The sequence below is a fragment of the Aspergillus flavus genome, chromosome 6, assembly GCF_009017415.1.
Source record: "Aspergillus flavus chromosome 6, complete sequence".
Classification (NCBI taxonomy): Eukaryota; Fungi; Ascomycota; class Eurotiomycetes; order Eurotiales; family Aspergillaceae; genus Aspergillus; species Aspergillus flavus.
The window spans coordinates 2348686-2363759 of NC_092410.1; the positions used below are offsets into that span (position 1 = coordinate 2348686).

Here is a 15074-nt window from a genome sequence, read left to right on the forward strand (position 1 = left end):
CATACGGGAGTGGAGCGGAATTGAGACGATTGACAAATCAACACGGCGTTTCTACTTTTGGGTCGAGAAAAAGAACCTCGGAATGTGGAACACTGTTGGACAAAACAAAAAAAATGAGAGAGAAGATCGTCACGGTCGGGGAGGGAGAAGGGTCTACGGGCACGGTCGTCTACCGAAAAAACATAATCCATTTTTTTCTGTTGTTCGTCATTCCGACCTCGATCAGAACAGCTGTATTATTCTTCCCTTGGCTGGCCGCATGCGGAATCGAATTAGACAATGAATAACAAAAGTAATAAATCTCAAACTGGCTTTCATATCTGCTTTTCGCCAAACACTGCAAATTGTTTTCATCCTTACCTGACCAACTCCTCCTTTCCAAATGGTAGCACCCGATAGCAAGGCTTAGAAGAATCACTCACGTGACTTGGCATCCATATATTCCTGGTCACTGGCATCCAATATGTCATACTCCTCATCGGTCAAGAATCCATTCTCTGTTTCATGACCACCCAAGGACAAACTCTCCATATCTTCCAGAACATCTTGCTCAGACGGGTTGGATACGGAGGGTGGCACTGGCGCTACAACACCCGCTTCGTGGGCACTTGCATCAGGAGACTCCTTCTCCAGTTTAGGGAAGATCATTTGACTCTCTGTGCGTTCCGAGCCGTGCTTTCCTTCTGGCTCTAAGCTAGACGGGCCCTTGATAGAAGGTGCATCTTCCCGTACTTGGATTTCACACCACAGTCTATGACCGAAAGGCATCCCATTTGGGAGCTTCAGTCGCCAGTACGAGATGGCAGTACCTACTCGACTGGGAGCTTTAAGTGTTGCAGTGAACTCGGCACTCTGGCCGGACTCTAGGGGCTCTGTCAACTTGTTGCTTTCCATAGCAGCAGAGATAGAGTCTAGGCTCAAGGGGTGGTTGGTATCGACATTGAACATTGCATCACCACCAACAAAGCGTACGTCACTTCCAGCAGGCCACGCAAGTGGGCCGGGGTTATAGAGAGTCCAGGTCTGACGGAACACCTTGTTTGGCAACATAATTGTGCTATCAGGTACCGTGTCACGCACGAATAGAGCGTCGTATCCAGAAGCCGCATTATTAGTGGACTTCTCAGCTTTGATTAGCTGCTCTCTTGAAAGTGAACATTCCTGCTTCACGGACTCGCTGTCTTGTGATAACCTCGACTCTTCTTTGACGGGCACATCAGTGTTAGAGGCTTCGGGCTCCACTAAATTGAGGGCTTGGGTCGATGGGGACCTTTGAGCACGATCGCCGAGGGCGACTGTAGATCCTCCGAATCTATCCTCCTGGAGTGTACTGACAGTAACATTGCGAACAGGAGTCTTGAGCATGACCATTGGGTGAGTTCGGTTATGCGTATTTGTCGGAAGCGCCTCACAACTGGCGCAGAAATCGAGATCGTAGCATACGGAGCATTTGTAACGGACCCCAGTTATATATCCAGGGACTGCCTTATTCTTGCAAAGAGGGCCATCGCAGAAGATACCATAGTGGACCTCATGATCCTGAGACGGCTCAGATATAGCCTCATAAAGTGGAGCAAATCGATGACCAGGATGAGTATCCGGTGCATGTGAAAAACACTCGGAGCAGTAATCCCAATCAGGGCAGGTGAGGCACTTGTGACGCACACCGACGACATTCTAAAGATGTGTTAGCTCACAGTAACGAATTTACAAGTCACATTACCACCTTCTCGCAGCCGTCACAGATGGCGGCATGTTGATAGCGACGCCCAGGTTTGCAGCGTGACAAAACCAAATTCTTCAGACAAAAGGGCCCGTCATGAAGAAGAGTAAAGTTGTGAGCTGGGTGATGACCATGGGCATCCTTCAGAAGGCATGTGATACAAAGATCATAGTCCTTGCACTGAAGGCAAGTGACCATTTTAGTTTCGTTAAACTCTGCTTCTAATTAGTATATCGATAATGTGCCGAAGGAGTTGCTGGATGGGGGAGGGGTAGCGAGAGATAGAGAGAGAGAGAGAGCGCGCGTACCCTTGAGACAAGCATTGCAAATCCGGGCTTCCGAGTGAACAGGGGCTTCAACAGCAACTGGTGATGTCCTTGGAGTCTCTTCATAGACGGGTTCGGGGACAAACTCTAATTTCTTTTCGACCTTCTCAGGGGCTTCCTTGGGAACATCAGTCTGGAGCTTTCGAGGAGCAACTGTCTCTGTCGTGCTGTTGGTGACAATGCCATCTTTAACAATGCGTCTAATCAACCAGTGGTCCTCATTTGGACAGGTAACTCCCGAGTCTACACAATGGAGGCATAGGTCATAATCACCATCATCGCAGATACTGCAGTGGTAGTGTTCATTGGGAATAGATAAACCACAATGATTGCAGTCAATGCAGAAGACACCCGTGGGAGACTTATGCGAGACCACGGGGGTGCTGAGATTATCCTGGCTCAGACTGAAGTCTTGGTAATGTGGCTCGGGGGCTACGACACCCGTATTAGACCATTGCTTGAGGTCGGGCTCAGTTGGGGTGGGCTTCGCAGCATCACGTGGCGATTCGGAAACAGCTTCAGCTGAGCCTTCAGGGAGCGGAGAGCTTAATACTGTTTGAAGGTAGTTATATCTCACCTGATCCTGGTGCTCAGAGGGATCTTCGGTGGGCAATGATGATCGAGAGGCACTACTGTCAACCTCCGTAACCTTAATTCGCAGCTTCAGTTTGGCCTTTGCAGCACGGTAGAGTTGCTTGTAGACAGCATTGTTTTCGCTGTCCAGGTGGATGTAACAGCCGGCACTGTCAGACAAACGTTCAAGAGTGACGTTGACATCTCTCGGAATGCCAAGAAGCTGGCGGAGCTACATACGAAAATCACATTAGTAATGAGGCTGGACGATATAGCAACTCAGTGTGGGAAACATCTTCTCATTATTTCTTTTCTTTCAGACCAGGGAGGTTAGACCCTCTGTGATAGAAGCTTTGAAAAGTGGAAGTTCTCAGAGGTAAAAAAGATCTACACCATACAGGGGAAGACTGTAAGCTCCGGTCGGAGCTAGGGTGGGGACACACCTTTTGGGGGAGAACACGAGCTTCAAGCTCTTTTAAAGGGATCTTGAAGCGACGAGTATTGTCATTGTAAAGCACCTTCACCGTGATCAAGGTATTCGGGTTAACGGAAGAAGCCTGGGACACAGAGGTCGACATGATGCTTTTAGGGTTCCCTAGATGGTGAAATCAATTGAGATGCCAAACATGCCCCTAGAGATAAGGGAGCGGGCACGCTAGTGATGAGAAAGGGATAGATCGGTGATAAGAATCGAGCTACTTGGATTGCGTTGGTTGAATGTGAGAGGGATAACTGTAGGACGGAGGTGGAAGGAAGTGATGATGATGGAATAGATGTTGGAAAGGTGATGTAAAGTAAGGTAGATGAAGTAAGAGAAGAAGAGGAGAGGAATCGATGGGTTAAAGGGCGACGCCTTGACGGGGGTAGGTGGTCATCTGCTTTGCTGCATTCGGCTGGGGGGGGGGGGCGGTGAAGCCTACTTCGTACCAGGCTTCCGGGGCATCCCCGTTGGTGGTTGGCTGATGGCTGCTGCGAAGTTAATGATACTTCTTCCATTAGTACTACGGAGTATGTATGTAATATAACAACTACGTCACATACCCTACAGAACATACATACAGTGAAGGTACGGTATATACATGTATATCTTCCTTACACAGACCTTAGTGATCATCGGTTGGCTTGTTGCCAATAGGATGGTGGGCCTTTAACGGCGCCCCATTAAGACTACGTAGTTATTCTTATTCTGCTACTGCCTGCTAGTACCGACCTTTGGCCTCCTCGTCAACTGGTTTCTTCCTTTTGCATCCATGCTCAGAATTGTACAATTATCAGTAGCACTGGCCTATATTGGATAGAGATTTTGATGGATCGACATGCGAAGTTGCGTCAAACTACAGAAAGCCTTGATAGCACACATCACTCCAAAATCCATCCCTGCACGGATGTACGACTGAAGTTTCTGTCCGGGCTCGTTGCGGAATAAACGGCTAACTACCGGCTAAAAAAACTAAAAATCGTTGTCGTATCATCCCTCAGATGAAAATGATGGTATCCATATAAAACGTGAGACATCTTCCGACATAGATCCATTGACATCAGACAATGGTGAAAAACAAACGCTAACAATATGCATGGAATCCTAATCTAACCACGATTAAGACAGAATGGATGGGAGGAGCATGACCGATAAGACCGTATCCGAAAAATAGAAAAGGAAAGAAAACCCCAGCAGAAAACACATCCTTCAAGGCTGCTAAGAAAATGAACGGTAATCATAGATTTTAACGGTAAACATTTAGCATCGCCACAAAGTAGGGATAGGGATAAAAAAAAAAGGAGGGAAAAGAAGGAAAAGGTGAAAAGTCCAAACAAAACTGAACACGGAATGATACGAACGAAGAGGAGAATGATATTTTGGGTTGACTTGAGAAGAATATGGATAGAGAAGACTGTAAAAGAAGGAACAAAAGATAAAAAAGAAGAAAAAAGTTCCGCACAATGTGTATGAACATCGCGCGTTCTACTGCGCAGGGTAATAGACGCCGGCTTGAGGGTACGGATAATAATAGAATGGAACTGGAGGCGCGCCCATATCCATAACTGTACTAATCCCAGGTGCAGCAGGCATTGCGTATGAGGAATTAGGAGGCATTTGCGTGGTATCGTAGAAATATACTGTTCCACCAGCTTCATGTGCGACAGTGCCTGACAGTGACGGTTGTTCTGTCGAGCCATGGGAAACGGGAACCATGTATGGGGGTTGTTGTCCAGGAGGCAAAGGCGGTACGGACGGCCCAGGTCCCACAGCGGAGTTATATGGTGGGAACTCCGTCCCCGAGCCAGGATAGTAGATAGCGCCAGGGGGATAGGACGCAGGCCAGAACGCCTGTTGATATGCAGGCATATGAGACGGAGCATGAAACGTACGATCCTGTACGTGAGAAGATGGCGTTAGGGATCTGTGAGCGGAAGGAGGAGGGTGGCCCGAGGCATCAGGACCATAACCGGAACCATTTGCAGACACTGGAACCTGATGATGGAATGGTTGTTCCTGCTGTGGTTGGGGAGGATTAAAAGGAAATCTCGCCGGCGTTTCAATATCGGCGAGGGAAACTGCCTTCTGAGGACGAGGTTGATGCATGGGTATCGGAGCCGGACGGCTCTCACGAAAGACGGGGTTTGGTGGTTGAGGATGAGGAAGAGGTTGCGGTACAGTGGTCGGAGCGGCTACTGGGCCAGCAGTTGTCTGCGGGATCGCTCCAACGCTTCCAGGTGGCCTACCAGGCGGGGGAAGGCGAACTACTGGCTTGCCATTCTCTGTTGTCACCATAGTATGCCTCGAGAGAACCGAACCCGCCGGCGAGTGGTATCCCTCTTGAGATGGTGCCTTCCCGAATGATGATCTTCGACTCACGGTGATACTTGATGTGTAGGTAGAGTTTGCATAGAGGCTAGGACGCCGCCCTCCGTAGAATCCGCCACGACCACGACCTCGGAATGTCTGTTGGTTGGGTCGCAAAGCCCGTGGAATAAATATGAAAGATCTCTCTGTCGCGGGTAGGATATACCTTGGAGGTTGGCCTGGAAGTGAGATTCGAACGGGCTTGTCTCGACGTAGTGGGGGCCGATGCTGAGGTAAACGTGTGTGCTGCTTCTTTGAAACAGAAGGATAAGGGACCGGATGCTCCATGCCCGGCAGGGATACAACGACAGGCACATTTCCAATTAATGTAGTGCTTGAAAAAGACCTGTTGGGGGGTGACGATCTAGGGGCCGTGGGAACAGGTTTTGGAGGGATGATAGATGTTAGCGCCGATGTGGTAGAGGGCTTCGAGACGGACGGCTCATCTCCAGCAACTGTATCGTGAAGATCATGTGTCCATAGTCCCTCGCTGGCAACTGGTTTGACAGACGTTCTGGAAACAGTCAGAGATACACTACCCTTCAAGCGCTGATGTGTCGCCATCAAGTGAATAAGTGTGCGATAGAAGGGACCATACCTGCGAACATTACCATCCACGATGAGACCATACGGCCTTGATTTCGACTTGTTAAACGGCTTGTGGCCGTTTGTCACCGTTTCCGTGGTGCGTTTGTCATGTAGAAAGAAGCTACCCCGAGTAGGGACAACCACTGGACTTTCGTCCTTTTCTCTAATGTGTCTTTCTTGTTCACGGCGCTTTCTGTCCAAAAATGTGTCTCGCTTTGGTTCTGTAGGAGGGGCAGACGGTGTCCTTTCGGTCTGATGGCTAGATTCCCCCTTCAAATCGTCAAAGTGTACCTCCATCACCTCGCTCGATTCGTCCAATATTCTCAGTCCATTCATCATCGCCTCCGTATCTGACACAGCGGTCGTCATGGGATGCTTCCTAGGCGAGACAGAATGGCGTGGTGCCAGCTCTTGGTTTATTTCGGGCACACGACCATTAATTTGACGACGGCCGTTGGCAGCCACCTGCGGGGACGTAGACATCCCATCGTCATCGCTGTCATCACTGCCTTCACCATCGGCATCATCGTCATCAGGGTTGCTGATACCAGACCCATCACTCAAGGAATCATCCTCCAGTTCTCCATCTATAGAGCCTTCATCCTCTCCTTCCTCATCTCTCCTCTTTCGCCGGCTAGCACCGATATTACGACGACGGGGAGCCATCCAAGCGGGGAAGAATAGGACAGAAGAAAATCTCAGTGCTATCAGATGGTCGTATCCGATGGTTGTTTGCGTTATAAAATGCTGGAGGCAGGTCGAGGAACGGTCGCAGCTACCTGAGATAGATTGCGGCGAGACCAGCGGCGTTGCAAGGAGAGGTGGGCCAGACTGCGCACTACAATAACCGAAGGGAAGCAAGTTTGATGCTTCTTCACAGGTTAGAACAGGAAAGGCGTGATGGACAGTATTAAGCAGAAGTATATGCACCTCAGAAACGAGGGCACGAGGTGTGGAAAAAGGGCGGATAGTCTAAAAGGCGCAACAGCTTTGGTGGTTTTTGAGCATGAGCCTTGAGCCATGACATCTCCGGTCGATGTCAAACCTTCTCAATCCGGTTAGCGTTCCCCAAACCACATCAGCGATTCTAGAACTAAGAGGGATCTACGAGACATTAGAAGGAGGTAGTAGAGAAATCCAATGTATGCTAATTTTGAAGGACTCCCACGCTACTATCGAGTAATTATGACAATATACACCACTAACAGCTACCTAAGCCGTTGGACCAACAGCAAAAGGGAAAAAGAGGGGGGAAAAGAAAAAGAAAGAAAAGAAAGGCAGAAGTTTCTACGAGGGTCTGTTGAATTACCCACCCGCACAGCCATTATCGACGCTGTTGTGGCTGGTTATGTTTACATTTTAGTAAGCTGCTCGTAGATGGATTAGAAAGAAGGTCCAATTTATATGGTATAGACACTCATCATGTCAACTATTTATTTTAGATACGTATTGGTGCTCTTTGGGTATCAATAATCTGGAACACTATTCGCCAGCTGGTTCAACAAGTGCCCGCATTGGAGCAAATTGTTCATCATTACCATGCAGAATGTCAAGTCTTCCCGAACGGCGGCAGATCCATCGGGATGAGCTGAAATTATGGATAACTCTCTTGCCTGTAGTTCGTTTCTCACCTCGAGGAGCTCATGGGCACCAACAACATCTTCATTCGTTACTAGCCACGAACTACTCTCTTATCTCCTTCAAAGAAAAAAAACCCAGGCTATTTCAATCGAACGTAGTCTTCTTTCCCTGAGACTCAACAATGGCACCACTAAGCTTTTGCACGGTTTCCTGGTCGTATCTTGAGTAATCCGTCCTTCCCTGCCTAGTCTTTGCAGATCGTGATCTTTGAGGTTGTCTTCCGGTTGTATCCTGATCGTCGAACGGTTCTGTCCCACGAACATCTGTAGTTTGTGTTTTCTTGCCTTCGCCATCCTTCCCGAAGCGCTTTTTGTACCGTGTTGTTGCATCTTCAGCAAACTCCATTCGCATACGCCGACCCATAATTTGGTTTACCCATACCCTTCTTTGTTTCAGCTTCTTAGGCTGCTTGTAATTTTCGGAGTCAGACCCGGGTACTTCTTCATCTTCCTCATCTTCGTTAACCATAACAAAGCCTTTCACCGCTGCCTCTGCGGCTGTGAGGTCTTCGAATGTCACCCAGGCATAACCTTTACATTTCCCGGAGTCTTGAAATGTTGCTACTTGTACATGTGCAACCGGCCCACATTTTCCAAAATGTTCCTCGATGATCTCTTTCGTGGCATCAAAGCCAAGGTTGCCGACGAATATACGCTTGGAAGGAGGGTTACCAGAGGCCGCCCCAGCAACGCCAGTCTTCTGATTTTCCTGTTGCGACTTTTCTGGTCTACCAGCAAAGCTCTTTGCATCCTTTATAAGCACACGGCGCCCAGATAGGAGTTGTTCACTCAGTCCCAATGCCTCAGTCGTGGCCTTCTGGTTGGAGAAATCAACATATGCAAATCCTTTATTTTGAGCTTTCCCATTCTTTTCCGATGACTTGGGTAAATGTATTCGAGTGATCGTAGTATCCGTGAAGGAACAGTTGCTTGTAAAGAATTTGCGCAGGTCATCTTTAGTAATGGAAAACGCTAGGTTTCCAATCCAAATGCCATAGTCTGAGCGTTTCTTGGAATTTTCTTCGTGGTCTGCGGCGACTTCTGTCTGCTGTTCGCTAGTAGTAGGCTCTGGTGGAGCCTCGGCAGCTTTCTTCTTTGCTTTACGCAGAGCTTTTTTTGATGCAGGTTCAGGAGCTGAGACGTCGATCTCGATCTCGGATACCTCTGGTAATTTTCGCTTTTTGTGGTTTGCTTCACCAATTGCAGACATTTTGTTTGCCAAATCCACGTGGCAAAAGGGGGGGGAAGATAAAAGGAAAAAAAGAAAGAAGAGAAAGAGGACGATGATCAGTAGTAATGTAACAAGCACTCGGTCAGATTGTGGCACGATCTACTAGTACCGCTCATTGTCGAGGGAAACTAAATTTCTATTTTTTTTTCTTTTTCCTTTCCCTCTTTTGACGGGCAGAAACATTCCGCCCGGATCACCCTTCAATCATTTGGCATTTGGTCCCATAAGGGCCTCTTGGCAACCCTGCCAGATCCCATAACCGCTTAACGCGCGATCAAAGTTATTACTAGGATTCATCAACTTACTCAACACCATTACATTATTATATTCGCGTGCTCGTGATAGTCACTACCTCTTTCAGTCAGAGTCAACACTATTTCTTCTATTACACCATGTCTCAAGACGCAGATGAGGCCCAGTCCGTCGCTGAGAGCCTTCCTGATGCTCCCGCAGGTGCTCCTACCAAACAGTCATACCGGTCTTTTAAGTAGGCGCATCTGTTTACATCTTTATTCATAGCCGTATGCTAATCCTGTTCCTTCATAGGAAGAAGTTTGCCAAACTCAAAGTGAAATTCGAGCTGGGAATGAGAGAGAGCGAATCACTTATCCGGGAGGAGTTGCGCATACAAGATCTCTCAAAGAGAATACAGGAACAGAATGAGTGTGTTTCCAATCTATCTTTTCGTCATGTGCGACCCATATAATAATGCTGTGTAGCCAGCTTCTAGAAGCTCTTCTCGAATTTAACGACAGTATATATATCTCACCGGACCTACGGTACGATTTGAATGCTCCCGGAGATGATCTGTTCCCCCCAACTCCTAAAAGAGAACTCTCGCCCTCACACAACGATCCTTCCTTGGCTAGCTCCATGCTCAGAAATGCTAAAACGGACCTGGCACTTGGTCATATGAAGGTTGAGCATTATTGTGACCTGGAGAATTCTGTGAAACGGAACGAAGTCTTTGCGCCGCGCATGCGGTATACCTCGTTGATAAGGATTCCCCATACGCTCCCTCAACCAGAAGAAAATCAATCCGAAAATATTATTTCTGAACATAGCCTTGGGTTCTTCACACCTGAACACGAAAATGAGTATTACCTAGCTACCGACGCCAAACTAGGTGATACGTCAGCACTCATGCAACTGAATGATATCCCTGAGAAACTTTCCTTCGTCGAACGAGAGAGAGAGGCTGCATTGCGAAATCCAATCTCGGTTTACAATTGGTTGCGAAGGAACCAACCGCATATTTTCTTACAAGACAATGAGAACGCTTCCGAGAAGTCTGCCTCTCGGCCATCGAATTTGCGTACGTCCAAGAAAGCAGCCCTCAACCAGTCGCGGAAGGACGAAGATCTCCATGACGATGACAGTATCTTAATGGATATTGGACACGGATCAGGAGGCTCTAAGGGCAAACGCAAGCGCGAAGAAGACGTTGGCAATAAATTCAAAGGTAGTAGCAGCAACAGGTCAAGTCGGAAAAAGAAAGACGATGGCAGCTCTAACGTCGTCAAGCGTTCGTCTAAGAGAACATCGGGGGTAGGTGCCTGAAAGCTCACTCCTTTCATCCTATACATGTATTAATAGTGTTGGCTTTTTGTAATTTTTCTCAATCTCTTCTTCCGCTGCATTGATTTGTTGGGGTGTTACTGAGGAAGTCTTGAAAGATGGATAGCACCAGCTCATCAGAATAATACGGGGAATAGTGTTCAACATTGCCCGAGTCTAATCATGATTATCTGTTCTGTGTCAAGGTTGCGGGCCATGGCTGTACCTATCTTCCATGGTCTACTTTATGTCAAGATCATTGAGACATGCTTTCGTTGTCCTACCACTTACTTCCTATAGTTGACTTAGCCATTCTCCTTTCTTCCTTAGTTTTTTGTTCTTGGAAGCTAAATCTCTGAGCTAAGGATCCTTTTCTGAGATTGAATATGGCACCAACACTGTCACTTTAGGTGTAATAAGTAAGTCCATGCATATGACCAAGGCACATCCCGCTGAATAAAGCACATGACAGCATAACTTTCGAACGCTACAGTGTAAGTAGGGAACGTTTGTTTTGTGCGGCCGTCAGGTTCTATTGAATTTTTAATTATATAGCTTTCTCTTTCCTTTCTCACTCTATCATTAATTTTCCTTAAGAAAAAAAAATCTATTAAATATATGTCATTTCCCCGTTCCCTTCTGTAAAGAAAAGTGGGCGTAAACGATAGTTTTTCGAACCCGATTTCAACATCTATGATTGCATAAATATCAAGTCTCCACACCAAGTTTGTCATGTTTGCTCCGTACACAGAAAGCCTTTCTGACCAACATAATGTTAGAATCCTTCCATATCAACATGTCACCATATACCATACTCTATGAATGTATTGACAGTCAGACATCCGGCAGTTGAGAATTTTAAGAGAATGGCTATTACAATTCTTCCCCCAGTGGTCGACCATGTCGACATATGCCCCTCGGATTCAGACATGGATTCCATGTCCGTGGACTCGGACGGAGGAGTAGACCTAGCAACAGGAAGGACATCAAGACCGAGCAAAAGACCTCGCTTAGTGGAAGGAACAGATATTACGTCAGGAGTGGTTACGCCTGGAGAAATCGTGACAGATGATCCACAATGGATGAGGTTGGTCCCATAAGGGGTTCCAGATGCGTTACCGTTTGTACTTCATGGGCACACATTGACAGGCATACAGAGGACATGGTACCTACATAAATCCCCTTTCGACCTCCATAATTGCTACGGTCGCCGGTACTGTTCAAAAGACCAACAAACTTCTTTCTGTACAACCGCTTCGAGCTCGTTACACTCCAGAAATAGGTGACCTTGTTGTGGGGCGCATTGTTGAAGTTCAATCCAGACGATGGAAAGTAGACGTTGCTGCTCCGCTCCTTGCACAGCTCCCACTGTCTGCGATCAATCTCCCGGGCGGTATCTTGCGTCGACGAACGAGCGCCGATGAACTACAGATCAGAACTTTCTTCAGTGAAGGTGACCTGGTAGTCGCAGAAGTTCAGACTGTACATTCTGATGGTGCAGCTTCACTACATACGCGGTCTTTGAAATACGGAAAACTCAGGAATGGGGTTTTTCTCGCCGTGACCGGGACGGGTGGAAGTGGAGCTTCAAGTTCGATGGTAAAAGGAGGAGTTGGCTCTGGACCTATCCCTGCAGGAGCGATGGGCGCTTCAGGCACGGGAGGAGTAGTTCGGTCTCGGAGACAGGTGTGGACAGTCAACACCGCTAATGGAGGTGGCGATGTGGATGTCATACTTGGAGTTAACGGATATATCTGGATCTCTAAACATGCCGATGATACCGCTGCCGCGTGTTCCACTACGGATAGCGTGTCGATAACCCGCATGGAGGAGATGGTGTCGAGCTCTATATACTCCAGTCAAAACGATGACATCCCGCCTCAAACAAGGCGAGAAATTGCACGACTAGCGCAGTGTATCCGAGTTCTTGTTCAAGGGGGAGTGCGGGTTGATGAAGAGACCGTGATGAGTGCATATGAGGCTAGCCTACAAGTGGATTTAGAGGTTGGTGACGATGACGATGACGACGACGACGATCGGAGAAGAGAAGGGAGAGAGTATCTTGAGGGGAACAAAGCGCGGAGAATACTGGAATTGGTTTTGGAACGCAACTAGATTTCGGTTTTGGGATGGCTTCTTGTATGTCTGCGGCAAACACCAAAAAAAAAAAAAAAATCAATAAATAAATACATAAAAAGAGAGAGCGAAGACCTAGATACCCCAGGGTAATGGACTATTCTAACGAGCTGTACAGTCATGATTTCTCTAGGCTACATATGATTGAGATGGCATGTCGACCACTTCGTACTAATCTATATTAACAGTCTGGTGGATGCCGCGAACTGGACATTTTTATTTTGACAAAAGAAGATAAGCCAGGCCCCGCATCACGTGGAGATAACCAGTGGAATCATTGGTGGCATGGGTTTAGAGAGAGAGGTTGGACGGGATCAAAGAGTGATCAAGTGTGTCTGGATAACCGAACAGGATAACATAGGATCAGCTGATTGGGAATGGGGGATTCTTACAATCTGAATGGCTATGGTAAATAAGTCAAGTGCCTGAGGTGAACTTGACGGAAGTTAATACAAAAATGAAAATAAAAAAAAAAATAAAAAAAATCAAATCAAATCAAATCAAATCACGGGGCCACTCTATCAGATATGGTATTCGCCGCCTGCTGGATTTAAAAGACTCTTTTCATTTCTTCATGTCTCCCAGCGTCTGAGCCCTCCAATACCTTTGTATCTTCCTACCTGAAGACGTGTTATACCATGAACTTTGTCTCCGAGAAATTATTCCTATTGTCAACTATTTCCATACCTCTCGCATAGCCCTACTTTGGCCGACACTATTCTACTGCAGCATATTACGGCTACCCTCGCGGTCTCTATTCATATTCTCTTTTTTGTCCCCAAATCTTTAGCATCTCTTCTTGCCCTTTTACGGAACATACTTCGTCTGAATCAGCGATTGCTTAATCTCAAGGGTCAAACATGCCTGATCTTCGTCGTCAGGTCTTGGAGAGTGGTAAAACCATCTCTCGCAAAGCTGCTTCGCGTGAAGGTTCTCGCCGCACTTCGCGCACAAACTCTGCGCAAAATTCCCACCAATCTTCTCGAAATGCAAGCAGGCATCCGTCCGACGAGGAGGACTCTGGGAATCTTAGTGATGACACCGCGTTGAGGTGAGTTTGTCGTTTGCCTTTTACAACTCTTTGTGTTCCTGTTCCCATCACTAGTGGCGGAATGATGTCATTGGTGTTAGGAGAAGGGGGGGGGAAAGAAATAATAGTAATAATAATAAATCGGAGGTTACTAATGGTCAATCCACTCATTAGCATTGGCTCGCTGGACGATTTGACAGATAACCCTGAGGTTGACAGCAACAATTGGGCTCAAGAGCTCCGCGATGTCATTCAAGAAATCGGGGACCGCAAACGTAGCAGCGTACAGAGCCGCGAAGAATGCTACGCTGCATTCTGTCGTCTGCTGAAATGCCACTATGTCGAGGAACACGTTCGAAGTAGCCTCGACGAACTTTTAGACGCCTTTTGCCGGAGCATCAAACTTGAATCCAGTGTGCGTGAGACTACCTTGGCATTGCGAGCGCTTGAACTCCTTGTCATCACCGTGTTCGAAGACACCAATTATAGAAATGTTGAACCTATACTTACTCGAACTATTCGAGACTCGACATCCAATCTTGTTAAGGCTGCTGCTATTCATTGTCTAGGCGCATGCGCTATTTTCGGGGGTGCAGGAGAGGATGGGATCCTAGACCAGATGACATTCTTCCTGGACATTGCAGCTTCTGATGGGCAGTCAATCGATGCTGCCGACGACCCGAGCAGTGTCACCGCGGCTCTCCAGGAATGGGGCGTTTTGGCCGTTGAGATAGAAGACCTCGAAGGTGAAAGCGAAGAAGCAATTCAAATCTTCATGGACCAGTTAAACAGCAGTGAGTCACCTGTCCAAATCGCAGCGGGTGAAAACATCGCATTACTATACGAAAAGAGTTACACCCCCCAAGAGGATGATGACGACGAGAATAGCGAGCACGACACAGACGATGAATCTTTGGACGATCGACAGGGCCCTAAATTGATTAAGCGCTACGATGCATACCATAATACTCACGAGCTCGAGCAGCAACTTCAATCACTAGCCACGGTACATAACAAGCGCATCAGTAAGAAAGATAAAAAGAACCTACACAGCAATTTCGTTTCGATTTTGACCACCGTTGAGGACCCTCGTCGAGGTCCGATGTACAACACAGCCATCGATCAAGAGACCAATCGACATTACGGAAGCAAGCTGACGGTGAAGATCGGCCGCCAGGGTGTGATGAACATCGATCGGTGGTGGAAATGGATTCGGCTGAATTCACTCCGCCGGATTCTTCAGGGAGGTTTTGCGGTGCATTACTATCAGGGCAACCGAGCTGTGTTGGACAGTCTCCCGGTCATGGTTCGCCAGCCTACGCCTGCTGACCGGGGGGCAGCAAAGAAGACTGTGAAGTCGCGGAATAGTCGACGGTGGGCTGTCCATGAGCAATCGGACGAGGAATACTAGTTTCAGTCGGCCAG

At 47.5% G+C, this 15074-nt stretch overlaps 7 protein-coding genes across 7 annotated transcripts; 4 read left to right on the forward strand and 3 right to left on the reverse strand.

Annotated features, from left to right (window-relative positions):
• Nucleotides 1-171: 171 nt before the first annotated feature.
• Nucleotides 172-3393, reverse strand: F9C07_12093 (ZZ type zinc finger domain protein). Its single transcript, XM_071507761.1, has 4 exons — nt 3066-3393; nt 2032-2854; nt 1727-1938; nt 172-1677 (listed from the first exon to the last, which is right to left on the reverse strand). Exons 1-4 carry the CDS (start codon nt 3198-3200, stop codon nt 415-417), a joined length of 2433 nt encoding a protein of 810 aa, XP_071367856.1. The 5' UTR covers nt 3201-3393; the 3' UTR covers nt 172-414.
• A 1192-nt stretch (nt 3394-4585) lies between these two features.
• Nucleotides 4586-6721, reverse strand: F9C07_12092 (CASC3/Barentsz eIF4AIII binding-domain-containing protein; the record flags this gene model as incomplete). Its single annotated transcript, XM_041286810.2, has 2 exons — nt 4586-5981; nt 6066-6721. The coding sequence occupies 2 exons, from the start codon at nt 6719-6721 to the stop codon at nt 4586-4588; spliced, it is 2052 nt and encodes a 683-aa protein (XP_041149063.2).
• A 354-nt stretch (nt 6722-7075) lies between these two features.
• On the forward strand, nt 7076-7731 carry F9C07_12091 (uncharacterized protein; the record flags this gene model as incomplete). The annotated part of the gene is made up of 3 exons (XM_071507760.1): nt 7076-7112; nt 7215-7417; nt 7675-7731. 3 exons carry the CDS (start codon nt 7076-7078, stop codon nt 7729-7731), a joined length of 297 nt encoding a protein of 98 aa, XP_071367857.1.
• A 49-nt stretch (nt 7732-7780) lies between these two features.
• Nucleotides 7781-8905, reverse strand: F9C07_12090 (nuclear localization sequence binding protein; the record flags this gene model as incomplete). Its single annotated transcript, XM_071507759.1, has 1 exon — nt 7781-8905. One exon carries the CDS (start codon nt 8903-8905, stop codon nt 7781-7783), a length of 1125 nt encoding a protein of 374 aa, XP_071367858.1.
• Nucleotides 8906-9112: 207 nt separating this feature from the next.
• F9C07_1771876 (IEC3 subunit of the Ino80 complex, chromatin re-modelling-domain-containing protein) lies at nt 9113-10867 on the forward strand. The gene is made up of 3 exons (XM_041293843.2): nt 9113-9413; nt 9473-9589; nt 9646-10867. Exons 1-3 carry the CDS (start codon nt 9319-9321, stop codon nt 10484-10486), a joined length of 1053 nt encoding a protein of 350 aa, XP_041149062.1. The 5' UTR covers nt 9113-9318; the 3' UTR covers nt 10487-10867.
• Nucleotides 10868-13039, forward strand: F9C07_1771877 (exoribonuclease complex, subunit Rrp4). The gene is made up of 3 exons (XM_041293842.2): nt 10868-11208; nt 11263-11570; nt 11641-13039. Exons 2-3 carry the CDS (start codon nt 11302-11304, stop codon nt 12596-12598), a joined length of 1227 nt encoding a protein of 408 aa, XP_041149061.2. The 5' UTR covers nt 10868-11208; nt 11263-11301; the 3' UTR covers nt 12599-13039.
• Nucleotides 13040-13479: 440 nt separating this feature from the next.
• Nucleotides 13480-15060, forward strand: F9C07_12087 (interferon-related developmental regulator-domain-containing protein; the record flags this gene model as incomplete). Its single annotated transcript, XM_041293841.1, has 2 exons — nt 13480-13670; nt 13824-15060. The coding sequence occupies 2 exons, from the start codon at nt 13480-13482 to the stop codon at nt 15058-15060; spliced, it is 1428 nt and encodes a 475-aa protein (XP_041149060.1).
• Between the last annotated feature and the right edge of the window lie 14 nt (nt 15061-15074).